Source organism: Pectinophora gossypiella, chromosome 6, assembly GCF_024362695.1.
Source record: "Pectinophora gossypiella chromosome 6, ilPecGoss1.1, whole genome shotgun sequence".
Taxonomy (NCBI): domain Eukaryota; kingdom Metazoa; phylum Arthropoda; class Insecta; order Lepidoptera; family Gelechiidae; genus Pectinophora; species Pectinophora gossypiella.
The window spans coordinates 3,081,906-3,108,732 of NC_065409.1; the positions used below are offsets into that span (position 1 = coordinate 3,081,906).

A 26,827-nucleotide genomic window follows, 5' to 3' on the forward strand; every position below is an offset into this window, starting at 1 on the left:
TGAGTGACAGATTCCAGTTTCCTCATACGAAAAGTGATATAAACGCCCTTTGTCCCGCGTATGCGTAAGGTCAGTGGTTGTAAACCTTCATAATATAAGTATATACCTAACATGGGGGTTAAATAGGCCACATAAAAGCAATTCTCAGATGCTATGTTGATGATTCTTAGATGAATTGCTTCGATGTGGCCATTTTAACCCCTCTGTACTACTCAGGTGTATGTTTGTAGACGTAACATAAATATATAGATCGTAACAAAAAAATAATAAAATAACCATTTCAAATATTAATGATGAAGTTTTTAAGGGTCGTTTTTCATTTTCTTTCTCTTATCTTTTTGTATTAGAATTTTAAGATAACAGATACTTATAATAGAATTAGAGAACATAACATAAACAGCTTATATACGTCCCACTGGCACAGGCCTCCCCTCAATCAACCAGGGGGGGTAATATAATTATAGAAACAAATTTTAGGTTGGGCGGAAGGCAAGAGGGAAACCACTGCCCTATTTTTCCCTAAAAAAGTAGCATGGAAAATGCTGCACCGACAAGAGCGTGGCTCTTAAATTGATGATGATGATCGATTTCAAAGGTTCATAAATGTTCTGTCGGGTGAGAGCCTACTGCGAGGATCGATTTCTCCGGTTAATTAGTAAACGCCAAATATAAGTCAAATAAAAAATATAAATTTTTCATTGGATTTCGCCAACTGAAATGCAATAAAGCACAACTTAAATGTTAAAAGGTTCTTCATCCCTGTACTAAACTGAATTGTATGTATGAACAATGTGATATGAACGTACATACGAGTTAGTCGAGACATAAAATTAGCATACCTTTGTTGTACTCCTACAAGATTGATTGCGACAGTGTTCTACGAAAATTGCTTTGTTTTCGTATGCGACGTGTAATAACTAGACTACAGTAACAAAGATGTTTGTGGACAAGGCAGACAAAAGAAAATTCAATCCATTTTTCTGTTTTAATGGAAGGAATATGTTTTCAAGGACTAGAAAATCCCGCATCCAATTTTATTTATAGTTGATTTCTGGTAGAGCTTGCCTGGAAGAATGCTTTAGGGCAATAACCCCGCCCGATTCTACTGTATCTTTGTGATTTGACAATCACGTCAAATAAAAACTATTTTATAGCCCAAAACTTAACAATAACGTATGTTAATGTGCAATAAATGGATCTCTTTGGGCTTTTTGGCGGGAAACGGGAACGGGACAGTTGCTTTCTTCATTGAATACTTAATCTAAATAATTAATACGAAGTGGTGTTTTGTGGTTAACGATCGCATTAAGTTAGTCGGAAGACATTCGCGAGTGTTATTATATCGGAGTATTCAATAAACAAAGTGTATCCTATTTTCGCTTCGTGCCAGGAAGTCGCTTCATAACTCGAAAGTTTATGCGGACTTTTGAGTGAATTCGTTCGGGGTTCGGAGTAGGAGTCTACTCCGAGGGTGGGGGCTTAGGTTTCATCATCATCACCTTTCATCATTTCATTAATCATCAAGATAAATAATACGTAAGACATGGCTGTATGGGGGTGAATTGCAAAAGTGAAAAAAAAACTTGTCTTGGCTGAGAACGGTAGTGCAAAGTTCTGCTAAATGATTTTGAATATTTTTTCTGGGTAAAGTAAGTAGTCCTCTACCTTGGCAAAAAAAATCATTCAGTTTCAGCAACTGTAACACGCTGAAAAAAATTTTTAAAGTGTCATTTTATCATTTCGGTAGCTTGTCCGTAACCCATTATCGCTTATAAAATGTCTTGCTCTACAATTATTTTCTATTATTGGGATTTAAATTGATAGAATTTCGTTAAATTATTAAATAATCTAACAACAAAAACTATTTCTGTCTGTTTACCTTCCTTCTCATACATTTGACAGGCAGTTAAATTTTGTCCGAAAAAAAGTTATCATTTCAGAGGACAGTAAGTTTTGGTAGAATAACTCCGTCAACATTGCGTCTATGACACCTCCTTACCTGCCAACACCTCGCATTGGTTCGGCTCGACCGCTAGACGTGAACATACCCGTCACAGCGTGTAATGGTTTCCCGCCAAAAAAAGAAATTTATCATTTCGGTGATAGGGGGACAAAAAAAAATCAGTAAAAAATCATTTCGGTAGCCATTATAACTCGTGTTAGATTAGTTCAATTTATTTCATATTGATGTGTTAAATCGGCTGCAAGTACTGTTTTGTTTGAGAAGTGTCGATTTTTCGATAGTTATTTAAATTCACAGTTTATACAAAAATAACCTGTTTTTTATCATCTCGGTGTTATCATTCCGGTGGATTCGGTGGACTGAAATGCCAATAACAGTCCATGGGAATGATAAGTAACACTGAAATGATAAAACCATTAAGTTTTAGAGATCCGTGTGTTAAATTTTAGTTTCGAATTAGGTATTGTTTTAAGGGCCTTTTTAACAGTTCTGTGGAGCTATTTTATTTTTTCTCGAGATGATCTCATGGTTTTCCAAAACCATTTTGGGTGATTGGAAAACGTCATATAACCTTCTATCAAACTCCTCTTTCTGCTTTTCTCGGTAACCTTGAATACCCAGACTTATCCATTCTTTAGGTCCTGGTGGACACTGGCCCGGATAAAATAGTTTACACCAGTGTCTACCGATCGCACAGCGGTAACTCTGAGACAACCAGGTTATTCACCTACCTCAGTAGGACAGTGGAGTTGGCACGGCGGAGGTATCTCTCAGCGCAACTTGTTCTTCTCCGGGACTCCAACGCCCACCAGCAAGAGTGGTTGTTCCCATTCCAGAAGACCAACCATGCTGGCAAAGAGGCACAGGCTTTTGCCATGTGTGGCAAAATCTCTCACATCTGGTGAATTGCGTTACAAAGATACCTGACGTTGCTAACTATAGCGTCAACTGCTTGGACCTTTTGCTGATAACTGATCCGGACCAATATCAATCTCTATCAGTGACTTCCCCCTTGGGAACATCCGACCATTGTCTGGTGAGATATGTGTCTGTCTATTTCCCACCTGATTCTAGCCCCAGAGGATCGAGGCAAATATGGTGACACACGCTAGCAGATTGGGATGAGATGCGGCACTTCTTCGCATCCTATCCTTGGCGTGAGGTTTGCTTTTCTTTAGAAGACTCGACGAGCTGTGGAGATGCCATATTAGTTGTCAGGCAATGGAATACTCTATCCCATTTTCTGACATATCATCTGACGATAAGGCTCGCTCATGGTACATCGCGGAGTATGCTAGTGCAGAAGCTCTAATCAATCCGAATACCGGATGTGGGCTGAAGTTAGCTCCTAACATCCGGGCTCTGAAAAATTCCCTGAATACCGCTGCAAAGTCTTGCAAGAAGACAATGCGCAGGGCACGTTTCGACAATATTGGCCAAATTGATGCCAAACTGACTGAGCTGGTAGTAAAACCTTTTAGCCGCTAGTCAAATCGGTCGAAGCAAACTTTTGCCGTATAAAAATGCTTAGCATTCTAGACGTGAATAAGGTCAGTAGTCCTGATGACATCCCAGCAATAGTACTGCGGAACTGTGCACCTGAATAGTCTCCTACTGACACGCCTCTACCTGCTCTCTCTGGGTTCAGGACAATTCCCGAAACCATGGAACCTTGCCAATGTACAGTGTATGCCCAAAAAAGGCACTCGTACCAACCCTGCTAACTACCGCCCCATCTCGGTAACCTCCATTGTTTGTAAAACAATCATTTCTGATCTAAACATGAATTTGAAAATAAATTCGACAATCACTGGTTTAGGCCTGTGCTGGACTCGAACCTGCAACCTCAAAGTGAGAGGTAAGCGTTCTACCAACTAGGCTACCACGGCTCCACATATTGACAACAACTAAATGCATTTTTCGCACCCTTCGTGGAAAAACGCAGTAAGTTGATTTTATCAACTTTTCAGGAGCTAAAAAAAACTGTCCTACTAATTAGTTATAAGTCCTGGAAATAACCTTCAAAGAGAAAATAATAGCAAAAAGTAGCCCGGATTGACCCACATTTATTAATTTTTAATTAATTGTGTATATTTGAAAAAAAATTAAAAAAACACGGTTGCGTAGATATTCCACGAAACTATAATCAAACGTTCCGTTGTAAGTACAGACACTGCTTTATTATTACGTAGTGCAAACAACATTGACAGTTGTAACTTTACCTACAACGTTGTTCACCTTCCGATTTCATCTTACTCGGATGTTGTAAGTATTAGTTACTTCGTTCTTACACGAAAAATTTTAACAAAATGTTTTGCGTAAGTTGAGAAACCTATTTGTTCCACGTGAAAGTAAATGATCTTTGATAGTGTAACTATATAAATTGCTTTTTTAATAAGGAAATATCTCAAAATAATTGTATGTATCTTTAAATACTTGTTTGTTGCAGGGGTTAGTCTAGAATGTAGAAGTATGTATGCTCATACATTATACAGGGTAGCCCAGAACTTCAAGTTCAAAATGAAAAATTAGATAGAGTGGCTCATTAGCTACTAGAAACACTCCCATGTATGTTCAGCCATTATTTATAGTTTAGGAGATATGACCTATTTTGTACCTTTTTCTAGATTTTCTACCTTACTTCAGAAATAATCATTTTGTCGCTATCCCGTTCTTAATAATTATTTTATTTTACTTCACAACTATGTCTAAAGATATATACCGCTAGGTAAAAAAATAAAAACAGTCAAATCAAAGACAAAAAAAAAGTTATTGGAAGTCAAAGTGAGAATTGGACCAAAATTGTCACAGTTGTTAAAACTTCGCCGAAGAATAATTAACACATGAGATTGGCATGGACGCTGAAAGTAGGTATCTCTAAAAAACTGCTCCATTTAATAGCCTTTTAGACACATCCAAAAAAAGTACCTTTAATAGAAGCAATAAACTAAATAATTAGACCTCAAAGATTGCAAGATAGACAGATTTGAAGGAAAAATTTACATTCTCATACAATGTAGGTAGCTGCTTCTTTCTAACGTTGTTCTTTAACAACCTTTAACTACCTTTGTGCTCAAAGACACATTTTCAATAAAAAAAATCACGCTCATAATCGCTAACAGGGTAGACATAGCAACAGTTTGAAGACAAAACTTGCAGTCACTTTTGGTATTCATATTGTAATGAAGGAAAAAGTTATCCCTAAACATTGTTGGTGATTCATACTATGAGATACTAAAATAAAATCTTGTCTGTCTTGCAATCTTTGAGGGCTAATTACTTAGTTTTATGCCCCTATTAAGGGTACTTTTTTGGATGTGTCTAAAAGCCTATTAAATGGAGCAGTTTTTAAAAACACTTTCAGGGTTCATGAAAATCTCATGTGTTTATTATTCTTCGTCGAAGACTTACAACTGTAACAATTTTAGACGAATTCTCACTTTGACTTCCAACTTCCAATGACTTTTTTATCTTTCATTCGATTGTTTTTATTTTTTCACCTAGCGATACACATACTTAGGCATAGTTATGAAGCAAAATAATTAGAAATTAGAAAGAAAAAATAGAATTATTAAGAAAGGGATAGCGACAAAATGATGATTTCTGAAGTAAGATAGAAAATCAAGAAAAAGGTGTAAAATGGGTCATATCTCCTAAACCGTAAATAATCGCTGAACATACACGGGGGTGTTTCTGGTAGCTAATGAGCCCCTCTATCAAATTTTTCATTTTGAACGTGAACTTTTGGGCCACCCTGTATATTGAAACAAATAAAATCAGTGTTAAATTAAGTGTTTATTCTAATTTGTATTAAAAAAAAAATATTTATTTACTAGCTGTGCCGAAAGCCGTTTGACCCGCATGGGTTTTTAGTTTTCAGGGAGTTATTTCTTACGTATTTGTAATTAAAATCCAACTTTTAATTTTAAAACGTTTATTAATTAATACATGCATAATCACAAAATATATTAATACGGTATGGCACTTGCCTTTATTAGAAAAACCTTCATTTTCAGTTATTACAGTTAGTCATTAAGTGTTTTCTTGAACATTTTGCTTTTCGGTAGAACCTGCAAATGACAAAATATAAAAAACTATTAAGTATGTTAATAAATTACTAAAAAGAAAAACAACCATTAATACCTATTATAGTAAGCTTAGAGATGAGCCAAATTTTCCAACGTATCCGAAAAGCGACAGTGTGAGTGATAAAAATGTATGTGATTGACATAAGGTCTGTCACTGTCGTTTTACGTACTTAATCGTTTGCAACTTGGCTAAAACCCCATAAAAGCCAGTTGGTTTGCATAGGAGATAACTCTAGAAAAAACTACATTAAGCAAATTAAAAATATATCTGTGGTTGTTATGATAAGAGGAAAATGACAGAATAATTATACCATAAATACACAGGCACTGACTATTTCAGAGAAACTTTACCACGCGCCGCTTCCAGGTTAGTAGGTAAATACCTATATCAATCTAGAATACAAATACTGAAAGGATATTTCGGCATACAAAACATGGAACGTTTTCAGCTGCTTAGCTTCCCGGCCAAGTCGTAAATCAGAAATGGTACTAATATTATTTTTTTTTTGCCCAAAAGTAAGATGATCTGTGCGTCGGAGGGCACGTTAGGCAGTCGGTTGCGGCTTAATTAAGTATGCAGGTATGTCGTCGTTACATGAGGCATGTCATGGACCTATAGCGGCTCAGTAGTAACCCTGATACCAGGGTTGATGAGGTCAGTCAATTATTGTCTCAACCCACACGAGAGAAGAACTTTAGTAGGATACGGATAGGTACATACGAACCTTCAAGAGAATGTGTCTCATGTTGACTACGACGAGAAGATATCCCATAGTTTCTTGAAATATTTTTGCATTTCTGGTCATTCTTCCACTGGGTTGTACTGGATTGGGTTGCAGTATTAGTGGAATCTGTTAATTGTAACATAATGGTTTAAATACATTGTTTGTAGGTAGGTACATAATAGACGTTAAGCAATAAAAAGGACCCATTACCAAATCACCCTAAAAATTAGACACAAACCTAGATATTTTATCGTTATTTAGGTATTAAATAGAAGGTTAGTACCAATGCGTTAATAATAAAATGTATATCAAACTCAAGCGCACAAATAACAACAAAATCAAGGGTGTTTTTGCAAAAGTTGACTTATATACCTAGGTAGATAATTCACAACCAAGACGAAATACTACAGTTCATCACGTAACAGTTTTTTGTTCAAATATCTTTATTTTATTCATATACCAGGTGATAGCGAATGTACAAAAACGGCACACCCCAATTTAAATAGGTAGTTAGTTTATAGATTAAAAGCACCGAATAGGCACATAGGCATGCTTAGTTTACTTTAATAATTAGTACAGAGCAGTGCAATCATCATCACGCATTAACCAAACCAACTTACGTCAAGTAGGTCGTCAGGTAGGTAGGTAGGTAGGGTAGGTAGGTAGGTAGGATCTGCTTCTGTGTAAACCTTACAAAACAAAATATTTATAATATTAATAGTCTAATAAATAGTAATGTACTAAGTAGGTAAGGTAATAGGTACCTAAAATCTGCTAGTCTATTTATAAGTAAATAACTCACCATCTTCGATTTTGTCCAAGTTGAGCATACGTATAATCCTTGGGTTTTTTACTTCCACACAAAGATATGCACGCTTCGAGTAGCCACCATGAACAAATTAAATAGAGAGATAATTATTACATCTATCCAACATTCGTCAATCATGACTTTTTATTCTAACAAAAATCGACCTTATTATTACTACAATGCGATCGTTATTTGTAGGGCCGTATGCTGACTGACGGAATACCTTGGTAAAACTACGATCACAAATAGACAATCAGCTTTCACTCTACAAATAACGATCACAGTGCAATAATAATAGGGTCGATTTTTGGTTGAATTAAAAGTCGAGATTGACGAAAAATTGGTGGATAGATGTAATACCTCTCTAATATCTTTCTAATACCTCTCTTTGAGTGTGCAGCCCGCCGCCGCTGGCACGGCGTAAGTACAGTAACCAAATAAAACATAGGGATTTACGCTAGTGATAAGTAAGTATATTTACTTAGGACATTAATAAGTAGTCTATATTTGCAGGTAATTAGAATAACACGACAAATGATTCAAATTATTGTCTTTAAAAGAGTTGTATTCATATTTACGAAGAGTATAGTGTAAAATATATCATCGAAAAATGAAGATAAATGAAATAACGTAATAGTAATATCAAACCTTGCTTGGAAAAAACTACGTGATTATATTTACACCAAACCGTGACACTAAAAGATTCGCAGAATAGGCAAGTAGCTGGAGTTACAACAAATAGTAACGCTAAAACATTCGTGGAATAACGAAGTAACTAGACGTACAACCACTGTCGTGTCGTATAATGTCGTGAAACATGTCAGTACGTTTACTTACGACTCGACCATCCTAAAAAACTTTCGTGTAAAATCGAAGTAAGTGTTATTATGACTTTACTATATGGGAAAATACCAAAAAAAAATCACGTATTTATACTTACTTTCTTATTATGGGGGAAAAATATTTTTATCAATGTTGCACAATTTCATTGTTTTTGTAATAATTTCTTCATTTTTACTGATATCTTAATGAAAATTTGTGAGAAGGTGTATTCGTGTACGCTGAATTGAATGGTGCAATAAAAAAAAATGTCGCTAGTCCACTTACTGCGTTTTTCCACGGGGGGTGCGTTTTTATTGTACGATGAAAGAAACGAACAACAATCTATTACTATTAGTAAATAGTATTAAACTATTTTTTATTTAGCAAGTATTGAACTATTTATCTAAGAATGTATAAATCGATCTCCACCAACCCGCAGTGGAGCAGCGTGATGGAGTATGCTCCATACCCATCCCCCCCCCCCTCCCGGTTAATTGAGAGTAGGCCTGTGCCCAGCAGTGGGACGTATATAGGCTATTTATGTATAAATCGAACTTCACTTTGTACGGAACCCTAGCTAAGCAGCACAATTTTTCTTGACTGTATCATTTCGGTGGGTTAATTTCATTTCAGTGGACTCATTATCATTTCAGTGTACATTTATATCATTTCGGTGTACATTTATATCATTTCAGTGGGTACTTATCATTTCAGTGGACTCATAAAAAATCAATTTTAAATATCTCAGTAAGTTTCGATCGTATTTGATGCCCACTCACGCACATAATTCAAAATAGGTTAAAGTTTTATTTGTCGTCAAATATGTGAAGAAAAGTATTAAAATAAAAAATCTCACCGAAATGATAAAAAAATGAGACTTGTTGAAATTCACCCATGGGCATAGTTCCCTTTGCCTTACCCTTCGGGGAAAACCAAAACAAAAAAAAAATGGATCTCTTTCTTGGAGATAAGCTCACCTATACTGTCTGTTTTCTTTTGTATGTTTCTTTCTCTGTTCTATTGTGTAGATTTAAATAATAAAATAGACTGTTACACTAGACTGTGTGTGTGTGTGTGGCTGTGTTTTTTTTTTTTTTTTTTTTTTTTTTTTTTTTTTTTTTTTTTTTTTGACGTGACTTATTGTAGATTTGCCGCAGATGGCATTAACTACTTGGCCGGACAAATGGGGAGCGCTGAAGGCTCTCACCCGGTACAACGTTTAAGACAACAGGCCTGAGGGTGCCCAGTTGGGCGCGAACCTCGGCTCAGGGCGTCGTCTGAGAGGAAAAATATTTGAAAGAATTAATCGACCCTAGTGGGTCGATAGCGATAAGCGCTGAATGAGGGAAATCGTCGACCACGCCGGCGGGGTCGGTATCGGGGTCCTGAAGTGTTTGGTGTCGCGAGCTGATTGGCTGCCTCTATGGCTAGAGTAATCGGGTCGTCGGAAATGTGGCTGTGTTGTGTGTTGTTGATTTGACTGTTATATATTTTATTAACATTGTAACTATAATAAATCATAATAAAGAAATGGTACACATACATAAAATAGATGTAAGTACTTAAGTAGGTAGTGGTGCTAATTCCTGTAAACACCATGTAATTTTATTTTAAGTTATATCTGTCATTTTATTATCCGCCTAAAAGGAAAGGGACGGGTAATCGACAAGCATAAAATTTATGGAACACGCGTCAATTTTAAGCACAAATCTAAAACAACCGTCTAAAAATATTTACATTGGCCAATAACCCGTCAGAATTATGTTCACAGCACACGTCAAACGGTTTGCATACCAGGAGATACCTTTTGATTCACCCGGGTTATTCATTAATTTACTCATTCTTCCTAAAATTAAGAGCTGTCAATCATCCGTCCCTTTCCTTTTCGGCGGATAAGAAAATGACAGGTATAACTTAAAGTAAAATTAGGAGGTCCTGCAGGAATCGGGGCCAATTTCATTTGATTAAAAATCACGATAATACTCCCTAGATAGTCCGCGGTGGATGTATTCACAGAATATCGATCTCTCGATGTAGGTTACCTACTACATCTATAATGTAAATAAATAATAATAGGCTGTGGGTTGGAAACATGACATTTTTCTAACAATTTGTCTTTCTGTCACCTCGATAACGATGACATCCGCTTCATTTACCTACGCAAGTATATAACTGTCTACGTAATGTGCTTACCATATTATAAAACGAAACGGTTTGTCAAATTTGAATTAATCTAAATATTACAAAGGGAAATGCTTGAAAAATTGTGACTCAAACGTTACTAGTTACCCTAATACAGCAATTACCCGTGAATTTGCTATAAAAACACTCCCTCATTCAGCGCTTATCGCTATCGACCCACTAGGGTCGATTAATTCTTTCAAATATTTTTCTTCTCAGACGACGCCCTGAGCCGAAGTTCGCGCCCAACTGGGCACCCTCAGGCCTGTTGTCTTAAACGTTGTACCGGGTGAGAGCCTTCAGCGCTCTCCATTTGTCCTGCCAAGTAGTTAATGTCATCTGCGGCAAATCTACAATAAGTCACGTCAAAAAAAAAAGCTATAAAAACAAAAAGGAAATCATGAGGGTATTATTTTGATAGAAGTCGCAAACAAAAACGAAGATTCTCTTTTTGATTCCAAACGTGTGATCTACATGATAGCCAACGCATATTTTATGCTCAGAACCCGCTTGTCTGCCAGAGCCTTAAGTACGAGCAGCACGCGCGGACAATTGAATCCAAAGCGCTCATTGTTTGTGTTTGAATGCGTGACTCAGCTCTCCAGATTACTTCCTCGTCTCACAAACTCACAAGCTACTACACCTCCTGCGCCTCCGTCCTCCTCCTTGGCTTCCTCCGTCGCCTTACATTGAAAAACACATAAGCGCCTATTTGCAAAACCACATTCTGATGTGATTTTCTTCAACGAAACTTCCGATTTTTTTTCAATCAATTTCGATCTGGATTGGATTGTTTTGACGTGACTTATTGTTGATTTGTCGCAGATGGCATTAACTACTTGGCCGGACAAATGGGGAGCGCTGAAGGCTCTCACCCGGTACAACGTTTAAGACAACAGGCCTGACAGTGCCAATACTCGTGTTGGGTTTATAATAATTATGTAATTTCAAATTTATTGTTTTTAGCAGTGTGTAACAGCTTTAGGGCATTACAGGTTCCTTTTAGGACGTAGGAGCACCTACTTCCTACTTACTAGGAGCACCTACGTCCTACTTACTAGGAGCACCTACGTCCTAAAAGGAACCTGTAATGCCCTAAAGCTGTTGTTGCGCAAAATCCCGTCTTAGTGAGCACACTAAGACGGGATTTTGCGAAATTCAACCCCTAAGAGGGTAAGAAAGGACTGACAAAGTCTGATGATGAAACTTCTATATTAGTTTTAATAGCAGCGTTGGGCACAAGATCCGGAGGTCCCGGGTTCGAATCCCGGTGGGGACGTATCACAAAAGTCACTTTGTAAGCCCTGGTTTGATAAGGACATTGCAGGCTGATCACACGACTGTCCGAAAGTAAGATGATACGTGCTTCGGTAGGCATGTGAAGCTATTAGCCCAGGTTACTACTTACTAATGTAAGTAGGAACGTAGTCGTTACATGAGCCACATCATGGAGCCTTTATTAAATACCTACTTAGAAGGTGGGTTAGGTGATGGATGTGGAGGAAGCCAGAGAAGTATGTCAGGATCTAAACAAATGGAATTCCATAGTCTCTGCTTACCCCGGTGGGAAATGGGCGTGAGTTTATTTATGTATGTTAGAAGGTGGGAAGCTAATTAATTCTCTAAGCATTGATTTTAAAACATTTATTTTAAATTGGAGTTGAGGAAATATTGAAAACGCAATTGACACTTTATAAATATTATCTAACTTTAGTTGAATTTTGTGAAAATGTTATTGTAACATTATATTCATAAGAACAACATAATAGAGACGCTGTTTGGTGTGAAATAAATCACGATAATTTTATTTATATACAACTAGCGACCCGCCCAGGCTTCGCTCGGGTGCAATGCTGAGGAAAAAAAATGAAATTATTTACGACATCACATTAAAAACCTCAAAATAACAGAATTTCTCCACTATTTAATGTATGTTATTATACTTATAAACCTTCCCCTTGAATCACTCTATCTATTAAACCACATTAGAACCTATCATAACAACGACCTGGGATAGACATTTAGGAGTCGCTTTCGCCGGACACGGCTTGGACGTCATGATGTGTGATGATATCTAGCAATACCTACAGTTAATTCAACTGAAGTAATTGTCCAGCTATTTGCAGAAGCGACTGCCAATCTGACCTTTCAACTCGAACGGACAACCGCTGTAATTACAGGTTAGGTTAGGTCATGTACGGTCACGAGCATTAATATGTATACACTTTGGTACTATGTCACATTAACTTTTTAGACAAATTGAACTGTAAGTCTCACTAAATGTCAAATATGTTAGTGCGACAGAGTCCTAAAGTGCGTACATTATATTCCTCAGGACTGTAACATACGTATCACGGTAGGTATATAGTTTACAAGCTCACTCGTAATACACTCTTAGCTACAAATGCATCATCCTAATCACAAATCTCGATCAATCAAGCTATCTCTCTCGCTTCACATATGTTAGACAGAGACCACATTCTCCGTTACAGCACATCCTCTGTTCCACGCCTCGCAGGCAATTTTCGCATTAACCATTTATTCCTCAATGTCATATGATGATCCAGCCCCCATGGCACGGGTTCCGCGACGCGCGCGACATGACTTATATCGAGGGTTCGATCGATAGACGCAGAGGGCTAACATGCTCAACGTGATAAAATTATCGATCGATTCAATAAATGTCAAAATCTATAAGTTTGTTTTTTTTTTCTAACTTGCGTGTCACGTGATTTTGTTCGTATTTAGACAGAATGACCTGACTTATTTGGGTTCACATATTAGCACAAAACGACATAATTATATCTTTGGAATCAATAAAATTACTGTGACAAAATTTCATCACGCTGCGCATGTTAGCCCTACTGGATAAAAATCGTACTGCTATTGGTCGAATCCCTCGATATAAAACGCAGGGCGCGCGGATAACCGTACCGCGGGGGCAGGTAGGGATATAAATAATTCTGTCTACGAATATTTTGAGAATTTTTGATGATGATATCACTGTTAAGTAACGCCTAACGATTAAATTGAAGCATTTTTGGTGACTTCATGTTGTAGATAGTGTTGGTTGCCATTTTTTCTCCCTGCACATACTGACGGTTACGGTAGCAGACCTGTCGCCCAGAGAATTGGGTAGCTTCCTAGGTTAAGAAAAATGACCCAGAGGGGGTGAGGTAAGTTAGATAGAGGTACAACTGGGTAGTTTCCTATGTCAAAGATATATTATGAAATTCTGATTACTAAATAAAGACAGATCTAAAGGTGACAAAAAACGCTTTCTTTTTTCTATTTGACTTATTTCTAAATTTAAAAAATGAAAAATGTAATAATAAGTTCGACTTTTTGTCTCTTTTTTCTGTGCCGTCATAGGTTTATTTTTCATACAAACTCCATTGTAATTTCGTGTTTAGTAAAAAGTAACTGATTTGACTAGTTGGAAACTACACTATTGCTCATCGTGTTAGGAAGTAGACAATCCATCTGACATGATCTTTATGTTACGTTTACAACCTGTCCATTTTTGGACATGATCGGAAAGACAAGCAACTGAACGTGTTCTGTTTTCATTCGCGGCCAGAACAGCACAGAAGCGAAGCGAAAATGAAATAGTTTTTTCATTACATTATGACTGCAAAAATTATATTAGGTAAGTATCTATAAACTATGAACACGATATATATTGACAACCAATAAGTAATAAGAACAACTTATGTATGATTCATTTTGGCGTAATTTCGCAAATGTAAAACTTATATTTCTTACTATATGACTTGATTATATAATACTTATTTGCATTACTCTGCGTCAGATGTTGATAACCTTGTGTACAGTATGTGCTCCTACGAGATATGACGAGGTCTATCTATATACATATCTTACACATGTAAAAGCGAAAGGTATAAAACTGACTTAGTAAGTAAAGTAAGTAAAATATTTATTTCCTCTACAAATAATATTGTTCTTATACTAATTTACAATAATTTTAAAACATGAACATTAATAATATTGGTATAGGTTGGAGCCTAAACTAGGATACCCTGTGTTATAGGTCTCCAGGTCTCGACACTCACTCATTACCTACTCACTCATCACTGACTGACTTACTCATCGCAATATCTCAGAGACTACAAGTGCTAGGACTCTCAAATTTTGAATAGGTGTTCCTTTTAGGACGTAGGTGCTCACTAAGACGGGATTTTGCAAAATTCAACTCCTAAAGGGATGAAAAGGGCTGGAAAAGTTTGTATGAAACTTCTACAGACATTAAAAAATAGTAGGCCTCCGTGACGGTCTCTGTGGTTCAGTAGTTGAGCGTTGGGCTCACAATCTGGAGGTCCCGTGTTCCAATCCCGGTGGGGACATGTCTAATTTTTCAGGATCAATCTCGAAGCATAATATAACGAGATTCGAGATTGGCGGGATTGGGAGATTCTCCTTGAGTTATAGTTTGTTTTGATTACGCTGATTTCCAAAGAAAACTTAATTATTTAGTTAGTAATATTGAAGAATAAAGGTTTTTGTTTACTTTCAAATAATATTTTGTTTTAATTTATCTCACTATCATAAACAAGCAGTTTTCATCGTATTCAGCCATTCTAACTTTACATTTTTTTACGAACTAGGCGAGATCCCGAAGATATCGAGATCTCGCGGGATTTATATTTCCAATCCCGCGGGATCTCGAATTTGTGTTTTCGAGTCGGGATTGCATTGTTCCCTAGTTGTGCTGGTAGATTAAAAATCAGGAACGTTATGCAACGGTTTTTGTAGGTTATTTTGGGTATTAGCTGACTTTTTTGTGTTTACGTATTATTCGGAACCAAAGTATGAAATACTAAGTAATCTATGTTATTTTGTCTTCATCTTTCTTATTCATTACTTATTGGTCTATCAACCACATTAAGGATCCTTTGCGTGAGCCTTTGTACGTAGCTAAAAACCTCGTGACGCCTAACCCATGCAGGAGTCATATTGCCTTATTCCTTACCGTCTTACGGCTCGACTAAAGCGAACCAACAGGGGGTGAGGTAAATCAATCTCGTATCGGGGCGGGGCGAAGATTGTCCCTTCTGTACGTAGCAGGGTACCTTTTATTTGACTTGTACAATTGACGGTACTAAGTTATGTATTTCTTATATCTTCTAAAGCAACTTTGTATCAAACAGTCGTTCTTCAGTAGTGCTAAGCAAACCACCACGAACCTCGCTCCAATTACGCTAGTTACATCACCCGGCTCGCCTTGCGGTTAATCCGCTCAATTCCCCCTGTGACTGTGAGGTGTTTAAATTGAACACTTTAAATAAACAACTCGTCAAATTCTTTCAGATGGGAATTGAATATGTTTAGGTGAAATATGTTCGTGTTTTTATTATCCTTATTTAATTTCGGAGCTTTAACACGTTCACTGTGTATGAACCAGATCGTCACTTATTTAAGAGCCACGCTCTTGTCGGTGCAGCAATTTTGACGTGACTTATTGTAGATTTGCCGCAGATGGCATTAACTAAAAAAGTATAGAACTGAAATTAATTTAAAAAAAGACTAAAATTGTCATGAGTTTCCGACAGGAAATTCTACTTATTGTGTGTTGATAGTACGGCTGGCAGAGGAAGACCTAGACGGACTTACATTGACCAAACTGGAGATGTCAGGATCGAAGCAAATGGAATTCTGTAGTCTCTGCTTACCCCGGTGGGAAATAGGCGTGAGTTTACGTATGTATGTGTGTGTATGATATCGGAAACCAAGAGATCGTCAGCCACGTCACGTCACGATGTTCCCTGGCCTCTGTCAATGTCATATCTGACGCCAGGAAGTATTTACTTTTGACCTTACTGTCTTTGACCTAGAACATTAATTCTTTGGAGCATCAAGGGCTCTATTATCTTAGTAAGTAGTTAAGTTATACATACAAAGACTTACGCCTATTTCCCACCGGGGTAAGCAGAGACTAAGGAATTCTATTTGCTGTATGAAGATTTTGATAAGACTGGATTTTAAGGATCGTAGGTAAGTTCCGTGAGCACTGTCAACCCCAATGAGAATAGATGTGAATTTATGTACTTATAGAAGTAAATACAGCAGAATCATTTTTTAATTTAAATATTTTCATAAATCAAAAACTATACTTATTATTAAAAACGAATACCTTCAAAATGCCATCGGGTAAAAGCTATCTTTTGACGTTTACCCGTTTGGAATCAAGTCATTATTTGATTACGGCGATTACGGCAAATTACACTTCAGAACAGTGTGCAAGATTGCTCTCAATTTGTACCTGCTACCGTTGTGGCATTTTATCGCTCTATTTAAACAGCACTTGCTCAATTGTTGTTCACGGTCACACGAAATGAAAACGATTATTTAATAAAAAAAATTGGAGAAATGTAATTCGGTATATTTTTGTTACACAATGGCTTTACGGCCATTAGCGCTTTTGCCTTCTCGCGCAATACAAAAATAAAACGTATTTTTTTACAAGGCAAATTAAAATGTTTTTTTCCATTTCTGAGAAGCAAATATTTTACGCCATACAGTCTGAAAATTTAACCCAAAACCCGATACAATTTAGAAAGTCTAATTTATTAATTCAGGGACCGAGTCAAAAAAACTTGAATATCTAGTCAGTATCGATTATTCGAGTAAATACCTATCTGTTCATAAAACGATTGTTCATTGGTGTTAAAATTATAATATGATTAACATGTTTAAGTCCATTTATCAGAACTATAACTCATTAGGTATCACAAGTAGGTAGGTATTATGTCATATTTGCGCAGAAAGTTTTTTGCGTTTAGAAATAAGTTTACGATTCAGTTCTCTATCTATAGGATCTCTTTTCGAATTACCTTTTCATAAATCATTATCACTGGCAACATTCGTTCAAAAATTTCCTGAAATAGCCGTATAATATTAAAGAAATAAAAATGAGCTTTATTTTTAATTCGATTTAAGGCTTTTGCATATTTTTTTTTGACATAAACGGCCAGTATGTTCAGTATGAAAAATTCATTTAAGTAAGTAAAAAGTTTTTAAGTGTTTCAAAAATATTTCTTAGTACTTATTATTAACGAAAAATAACACTTCTAGCTAAAAGTTGTTTTTTATTATAATATCAATTATTAGCTATAAATATCAATTGATAGATTACAGTAACGGAAGTTTACTCTATATATGATTTGAGTATAATCACACGCGTTTGTTTGATGTGGGAGCAAATTTTGGAGAGCGGAGGTCATTTCCAATAATTTTATACCATTCTAGGAAGCGGCCTTCTTATCTGCATACCCATCATTAGTTACACTATTAAATATAAATATTGTTTCAATATTATATTTTGGTTAGAACGAGTCCTAAGGATGAGAACAACTTTTGTTATTCGGTTTTACGTGAAAAAACAAAAAGTTAAACAAAAAGTTTTGCAAAAGTTTAAAAACTTTTTGCGTGATCTCTTTCGACTTCTCTGATAAACTGTTTAGAACAATTTAATAATCTAGAAATTATTTTACAAATACTAACAGGAAAATAACAACACCTAACGTAATTTATATCCTGTTATTAATATAACAACAGTCATGTAGGTAATGTAGTAGTGTGCAATTATGCATCAGATTAAGTAGAATTATAAAGTTTTTCTTATCTAAATCTAGATTTATACAAACGTTAGTTTATGTATAACAACAATAGAATGATGTCAATTTAAATATTACGTAAGGTGCGCGTGACCTCACAAGCCACTATGCGATGCGAACGACCTCGGAAAACGTCTTGATACATCCGCGCGAATCCTACACGAATACCAACTCGTAATTATGTTACATTCAAGGTGAAATTCCAAATTTTGTTAAGATAAAACCACGAGGAAAAAAATATTAATAACTATAACGAGAACTTTGTCCCCAAAAAATAAAGGCCCCCATATGATTTGACTTTTTTTTTGATTTGCCAGAAACATTTTTTTTTGTTAAATTTTCCCCGACAGGAGCATGCAAAGTAGGTGTGGTGCTCTACGACCAGAAAGAAATAAAAAACCAGGGGGGGTTAAAATGGCCATATAGATGTGCGTAAAAAGTTTTTAAATCTTAACTATATTTAAATAAACACCTACCTACTTACTGGGGGGTTAAAATGGCCATAAGATGTGGCCTAGTCGGGGGGGGGGGGGGGGGGGTATAGTTAAGATTTAAAAACTTTTTACGTACAAAATTGTATACAGGCCACTATTAAAACCGAAGAAAAAATCCATAAGTACCATTAAATAAATGCATTTTAAAAAGTAAGAAACTTATTATTTTTGCTTTTAAAGGCTTTTAAAAAATATTGCCCCTAGGAAACCAGTATTATTTTGTAAAACGGAAATTCACTATTCATAATTAAATAAAATATAAAGAAGTGATAATTAATGGTAGGTACTTACCCAAAACTGGTGTGTAGGTAAGTATTACATATTGCTACCTACTTGTTACAAGCTTAGGTTTCATTTTGTTTGTATTAAGAAAACAATGAATAATAAAGATTTATCAACTCCACCTATTTTAAGCATACAAAGGACTATTGATACGTGAACACAACGCACTGTTTACATACGAGAGACATTCGTTTTTAGGTCAAATACTCAAGCTGAAGTGCCGTAAATAATATGGCAGAAATGGGACGTGCATCAAAGGTTTTGGTATCGATAAAAGTTTAAGAAAGGAAAAGGGTGCATTTTTTAAAACATAAATTGCGTCGTCGTAATTTATATCAACTTGGTAGAGGTATATTTTTTTATTTAATGCACATTACATGACATGATGTATAATATAGTGGGCAGTGCTCAAAATCAAAGACAACATTGAACCACTTATTTTTTATTTTTTTTAGGTTTCAATTAATAATTCAACAAGTTAGGTACTGACTACATTACTCATATTATAGGTTACCTATATTCTGTCCCAGAAACAGTAATGTTTTATAACAATGCTGAAATGCTTCCAAATATAATGCAACTAAAGGAAAAACAACAAACAACAAGGAAAACGCAGCAAATTGATTTGATGTAATTTAATTTAGGAGGGCAGATCATTTAGTTTGATTTATTTTTTGGTGTCGTGACGCGAATTAATTTGCCCGAAACGTCTAGTAAACTTGCCGGAAATATTTGCTTTGGGCGCGGACAAAATTAGTAAGTGCATTCTGTTTATTTATATAGCTGGCGAGGAGTGGGTATATTGTATTATATTATGTATATTATACACCTCTGCCTACCCCTTTGGGAAGCAGGCGTCGTGCTCTCTAAATCTTCTAATATACTTACCTAAATGACAATTATGTTTTCTCTTTATAATCACGCTTATTATTAGGTATTACTTATAGGTTATCTCGCGTTCTGAGAAACTTTGGCGTGTCGAGTATCGATAACATTTCTCGATAAGTTCAAACAATGCATGTGCGTGACAGCACTAGTTATTACAATCGTGCAATGTGAGACTTTCCAGATTACGTGTCTCAAAATCAATATAGATGGCGCTGATGTGGTGTTGTGTTGTCCCTGTTTCAGGAAATAGTGATACTTTTGGGCGCACTTATATGGACATTCTCTATGGATAAATGTGGTTCCTGTGCTTGACATTGGCAGTAATGGTTGTCTCTACTCTATGACGACCGGTTGCCGTACAACCATAAAGTTCAAGTTGAAGATGGCGCTGTACAGATTTAAGTTTAACCTTCTAATTTCATGAGTAACAGACATAATATGCATCTTTTATCAATGGTATAAATGTTAAACCTTTTTATTACACCCAGCAACGATTATATCTTCCATCGATTGATTTAAAAGATGTGTTGCTGTTGCAGTTTCTTGTCATTTCTTCTCTTCAGCCATAACACCTTGCGAAATGACGTAAATTCAAAAATGTTACATTCACCTTCAACTAGTTTATCCATGATAATTACATTGAATAAATTATTCTGATTCTGATACATCCATTATTATTCTAATCACAATAAAGAGAAGCAATATAGGTAGCAACATAATGCATAATGTAATTCAAATATCAAGCCAATTTAAATTTCTTGATTCCCACTTGAAATGTACGGTCGTCTTTATTGTATTACTGGCTCGTAAATTACTTCACACAAAAGAAATCTATCGCCATTTTAGAATGCAGCAAGCACTTGAACGGCGCGGGCGCCTTAGAAATACAAATAAACAATAACTTTCACTGATTGACGCCTACGATCGTCTAGGCGTGTGAAATAGCGTAGGATTGTAATAGCCAAAACACGTTATATAAAAACTTGCACCCATTTTGGTATTCGTGTTTTAAGACAAACAGGACTCTGCACGACACGATTTATGTACCCACTTTAGAACCCTGTCGCATTCTCATATGTGACATTTAATGAGACTTACGTGTTAATTTGTCAAAAAAGTTAATGTGACATGGTTTCAAAGTGTATGCATATTACTACTCGTGACCGTACACAGATAAAACTGTCTTTATGTCTTAACCCTAAAAGTGTCAAAGAATTTGAATGTGGAAGTGTAGAATCTCTCCGTCCATTATGGTGCGTGGGCTCAGCTGAGCCGCTCGCTTCATTGCGCAACTCGGTATTCTGTTTGCATTACCTACCAGCTGTCAGATGTTTGGAACTTTTTTTTTATTTCTAACTGTAACCGGTTTTTAGCCGTTATGCAACCATTGCCGGAACAATGAAGTGTCTATGTGGAGACTGCATATTATTTAGTAGCTGGTTGAGCTTTAGAGAGATAGCTACCTACCTAAAAGGAATTTATCAATGGACCTAAGTACTTATATTTTGTTTAACAAAAAAAGTTAATAGCCTGGTAGTTGGTTGCCTGGAAGAGATTACTAGTTAGCAATAAAGCCGCCTATTGTACTCATTCTATTTCTCTTTTATTGTGTATTTTGTTTTTTCCTGTTTGTGAAATAAAGTATTTGTTTTGTTATGTTATAGTAGTAGTCACGTCGGTACTTTTCAGAAAGATGTTAGTTTTACCTGCCAATTGTCCACTATTCTAGGTTACAGTCAGGTTTCTAGCTCGACGGTAACTGGGGCGCACTAAGGTCAGGTCACGCCACCACGGGGAAGGTCACTGTGATTCTACAACTACTTACGACTATTCGCTCAATATTTCTTGCGAATTTGTTTAAGGTCAGTTAATCAGCTCATGACAGTTCGTAGAATACTGACGACATCTTCTTATCGTGTGGGTTGTGAGCTGGAATACCAGCCTTATTAACCCAGGTGTCAGGGTTATTACTGAGCCGCTAAAGGCCCGTGACATGGCTCATGTAACAACGATTACATACTTACATCAGTAAGTAGTAACCGGGACCAACGGCTTAACGTGCCTAACGACAATACTGAATACTGTAATTGTAACTGAGATTGTAGGTATGTGTTTTAACATAAGCTCACGACTATATGCCAATTGGGGTAGTCAGAGGTACATTCCAAAGTACCCACACCTCGCCGAGCTTTCTGTTAGACCAACGTAATAGGTGTGATAAATCGTCGTCTATAGTGGAGAGAAAGGTGTGAAAAATTTATGGAGAAAAAATGTACGGGAAAATTCATGTGTCAATTTGAAATGATTTTACACTCTCTTACTTGACGCTCTGCCCGCGACGTGGTAAATATAATTTTACGTTTACTCGGGCCACTAGCATAGAATAAGGAATAATACTACGTTAGAACGGTAACTCTCCGCTCCCCACCAGCGGCTGAGCTAGGTTTACCTCACCCCCCTCGGACATAGTATTGTGTCTGACGTCACACACACATAATACGCGTATACGATAAAGTAAATGTGTATTGTTTGTGTAAAACGAGGTGTTTTGTATGAAGTGTCCGAGTTGTGCTACTAGTCCAAACACCTCTAACAACCTGCATTGGAGCAGCAACGTGGAATGTGCTCCATCGCAAGATGAACTAAGTACACACACCTCACCGACCTTTCTGTAAGACTAACGTGATAGGTGAGCCGTATCGCCGTCTATAATGATTGAGCCAGCAGTGTGAAAACTGCACTTAAAATAAATCATCAAGTCTGGGTTCGAACCGGCGCTTACGAGAAGCAAGCCAGTCAATCACAGGATCATCATCAGCCCATTAACGTCCCCACTGCTGGGGCACGAGCCTTCCCTATGGATGGATAGGGAGAACGGGCCTTAAACCATCACGCGGGCCTAGTGCGGATTGATGGTTATTAACGACTGCTAATGCAGCCGGGACCAACGGCTTAACGTGCCTTCCGAAGCACGGAGGAGCTCGAGATGACAACTTTTTTTTGTGGTCACCCATCCTATGACCGGTCATTGCGAAAGTTCCTTAACTTCAACAATCGCAGACCGAGCGCGTTTACCGCTGCGCCACCGAGCTCCTCAACCACACCACAACCACAGGATCACAGTAACTAAATAGGCTGTTTAAAATGTGGATTTATCCTAAAAGGATTCGCCATTAAACTCATTTTACATCGCTAGATATTGGCAATCAGCGACCACGTAGTAATGTTTACACTTCAGCCAAATGAGTCCAATCACCCACAGCGATGTTTTCAGCGATGAACGATCGTTTCGCGCCCAAAATAGAACCGACGGAACTTGGAAAATTATTTTCGTAGAAATCCGGCAAATTGCATTATAAAGAACCTTTCATGCTTTTAAATGGTACCTAAAGTCGGAAGAGCTTAAATGAGAATAACCTACCTCCTTACATGCTTAATTCGGGTTTATACCATCGAGTACTGGCAACTGGAACCTCAAAAATATGTTTCTATCAGCCATTTGCTCATTATGAAAAAAAAACTTTTTTTTTTGTTGGCACGCCTACCACGCGCCAGTATTTACTTACTTAATATGAGTATGTATTTACTATTTTGCTATACATCCTCATTATTCAAAATCTTTTATATTTATTTTTTATAAATTATAACCTACTGCAAAAACACAATAGGTACCTACAATAGAGGCGAGATTATCATATTAATGAATTAATTAATAATGTCAAATATGGTGCCGCATCGTATTTATGCCGAGGTTGACAATTAATATTCAGCTCGTCTAATGATGTATTGTTAACGAAGCAAAGGTCGCCTGTCGCCGTGAGCCATGGGGTTACCTTGTTGACACGTTATATTGGAAATATATGGGAAATACTAATTAATTAGACGCTTTTTGGCGCGTCTCGTCTGTGCATTCTTAGCTTAGGGGAATTAGGTAACTATTTAAGTAATAGAACAGTAGGTACTGTACCTAAGAAATTAAATTCTAAAAACCAAACTTCCTAGTGATTTAAGTTCACCAAAAGAATAGGCTAGTATCCAACTAGTACTTCTTACTAAACGACAAAACACGAAATTACTATGGAATTTGAATGAAAAAACACCTGTGACGTAATAGAAAAACGTGATAAAAAGTCGTTTATTACTTTTTTCTTGATTCATAAATAAGTTTTTCTACTCCTCTACTTTAATCTGGCATTTAAATAACCAAAAAGTCTAATATAAGTACATACATAATTAAACTCTTTGAAAAAGTGTACGCTCTATGGCCTATAAAAGCATTGTTTACAAAGTGTAACTGTACTATAATGTCGCCAAAAAAGCATTGTTGTTGTTTTTTTTTTGACCTGGAAACTGGCACCTTTACTTTGTTTGGTGCCATAGATATACTATAAAAAAAAAGTATACATTTGCCGCCATTTTCCCGCGCGTTGGAAAATAATTTTTATAAATAAAATTTTTCTTTGTATAATTTTTGTTTCATTTAAAATTACGTCGTCGTAGAAAAAGTATTGTATGCAACGTTGTATAACTAGGTCAAAAAATGCTCGTGGCGTCTCTTATTGCGATGTTCGCCAAGGCTCACATCGCAACTCACGCCACTCGCATTTTTTGACCCTTCTTATACAACTGTTGCATAAAATACTATAAATAGAAAAAAAATATTTTCGTCAGTTTTAGATCTGTCTTTATTTAGTACTTAATCAGAATTTCATAATTTATCTTGAATCTAGTACACGACTCAATTAAGTGATTGGCTGGCAGCGGAACTAGTAATAAAAGGTTTTTAAGCCATTTGCTAAATTAAGATTTTTATTGCTTTTTTTCGTTATTTCGTCCGTAGGATAGGCAAAGGGAATCTTTTTGTTACTTTAGCGCCAATAGCGCACCAGTAATTTACAGTAACAGTAACATATTTTTTTCTATTCAGGTGAGATAGACTACCATGGGCGGGATAGCATGATTTAAAGTGTTAGAAATTACTATCGTAGGATTTTATAATTGACCCTGTATATAGGCAAATAAATTAGGTATCAATCTCTGTAAAAAAAGCGGGTCTAAGCGTTGACGTGTCAAGATCGTTTTTAGTCGCAATGGGCGTAATGACGACATTGCACATGTACGATTTGCTTAATAAGCGCTATTATACCATTGATGAATATTTGAATGATAAATAAACGATGCATGCGATTTAAGTCTTCTTGTTATAACTTTTAAATTATAGGCACTTTTAGTCGCGTACTTTTCGTATTTTCTTGTAGTTTTTAATCAGTGCTGTTGATATCATGTAGCCATAATGAAATTAGGTAATAATTTTTGTCATAAATTTTATTCACATAGTACGCTTTTGTGACTTTATTAACTTTATTTAATTGTTTTTATTATTATTTTTTTTTTACTGTTCTCGTTCATATTATTTTATTAAGTAAGTACGGATATATTGTTATTTTTTTTTTTTTTTGTATAATTTTCGACACAATGTAAAAATTGTTCAGAAATAAATAAATAAACTAAATTGTCCTACCGATATAGCTCTTTATTTGAACAACCATAACATCTTAATTTGAGTGAACGAACTTATACTGTATACCTATCATATTAAATTTGTGCGTCTATTTGTTTATAGTACCTATGACAGTATAAATATTTTATAAGTACATGGTTTTAATTTTTTTTTATTTGACATGTCCCCAACGTGACACAGACACAGGTAACGTGTGGCCACGTTAGTGATATGTCCCACGTTCACACATATGATACGTGGAAACAGTGAGGACAGCATTACATATGTGTTTGAGATTAACGCGTTGAATATCATAATTAAAATACATAACACCGGGTTTTTATATGAGATCTTTCTCTCGATATTTCAACGATATTTTTTTTATATTTTTTTTGTGTTATGGCACTTGCAACAGCGTTAAAATATCGAGAGTCCCATATCCCTGATTTAGCGCGGTAAGAACCTAGTATTATGTGTTTTACCTGCAGCATGGAAGCAGCGAGGGCAGTCAAGGCCACCCATAGCAGCTGTTGGCGAGCGTACTGATGCAGCTGGTTAGCACAGCCTCGCTGATACAGCGTGGCGCAGTCAGCAGTGTACGGTTTGTGCAGGGAGTCCAATGGACCCTGGCCGCAGCATGAGAACGGCATGTGGCCTGATGAGCTGTAATCGCTCGGGCCGGTCACGCCGCAGCATTCGAACTGGAGAATAATAGCGGTATAGGTTAATAGTGACTCTAGGAGGCTTGTATTTTTTTTTTAAATATACAAGTAAATACAGAGTCTGCCACGGCCTCCGTGGTCCGGTGGTAAAGCATTATGTTCACGCCGGTGGCCATTTAAAACCATAGTTTTGAGTGTTACTTTATAAAGTAACATGATCCCAAGAGGGGATGATGTCTTAGTATCAAAAACTCCATTAAGCACCCAGGAACGTAAAAAACTTTCTAAACTCACTCTAACATGCAGCCTGTCCCATCTGACAGCATCAGCAGAATTAGGCTGCTTATTGACGTTGGTTTCCATGAAGTACGACGTCATTGTGGTCTTGACGTCAATCTCGATGTTGTCCCACTCCACCATAGCCCACACGAACACTGCGAACTCTATCACCACCACCAGCGCTATCAGGACGCCGGTCTGAAAGGTGAAATGAACAAAATTGGTAAAAAACGCGGCATTGATAATATGGTCTAACTATTCTATCTACTCAGCCTGTGTCCACCCACTACTGGGTATAGGCCTCCTCTTTTTCACGCCATCCTTTCCGGTCCTGTGCAAGTCTCATCCATTGCTTTCCGGCGTACCTCACAATGTCATCCGACCACCGGGCTGGTGGTAAGTATATTTATTTATTACAGAATACCACACGCAGATAAACTAGAAAATATACAGGGTTTGTGGTCAGTGAAGGCAAATACAGTATTTTGTATTTTCTAAAGT

At 36.5% G+C, this 26,827-nt stretch overlaps 1 protein-coding gene across 3 annotated transcripts in view; it reads right to left on the bottom strand.

Annotated features, from left to right (window-relative positions):
• The window catches only part of LOC126367360 (23 kDa integral membrane protein-like), a 41,797-nt gene that overhangs the window by 13,563 nt on the left and 1,407 nt on the right, over positions 1-26,827 (bottom strand). The window contains exons 3-7 of one of the 3 annotated variants that reach the window (XM_050010856.1): positions 26,348-26,524; positions 25,868-26,086; positions 7,397-7,465; positions 6,777-6,902; positions 5,942-6,033 (exon numbers count right to left, since the gene is read on the bottom strand). In XM_050010856.1, the coding sequence (XP_049866813.1) occupies positions 5,989-6,033; positions 6,777-6,902; positions 7,397-7,465; positions 25,868-26,086; positions 26,348-26,524 (636 nt within the window). In that variant the 3' untranslated portion in view covers positions 5,942-5,988. Of the gene's footprint in view, positions 1-5,941; positions 6,034-6,776; positions 6,903-7,396; positions 7,466-25,867; positions 26,087-26,341; positions 26,525-26,827 lie in introns of those variants that run through there. The other 2 variants (XM_050010855.1, XM_050010857.1) reach the window with 2 other exon arrangements.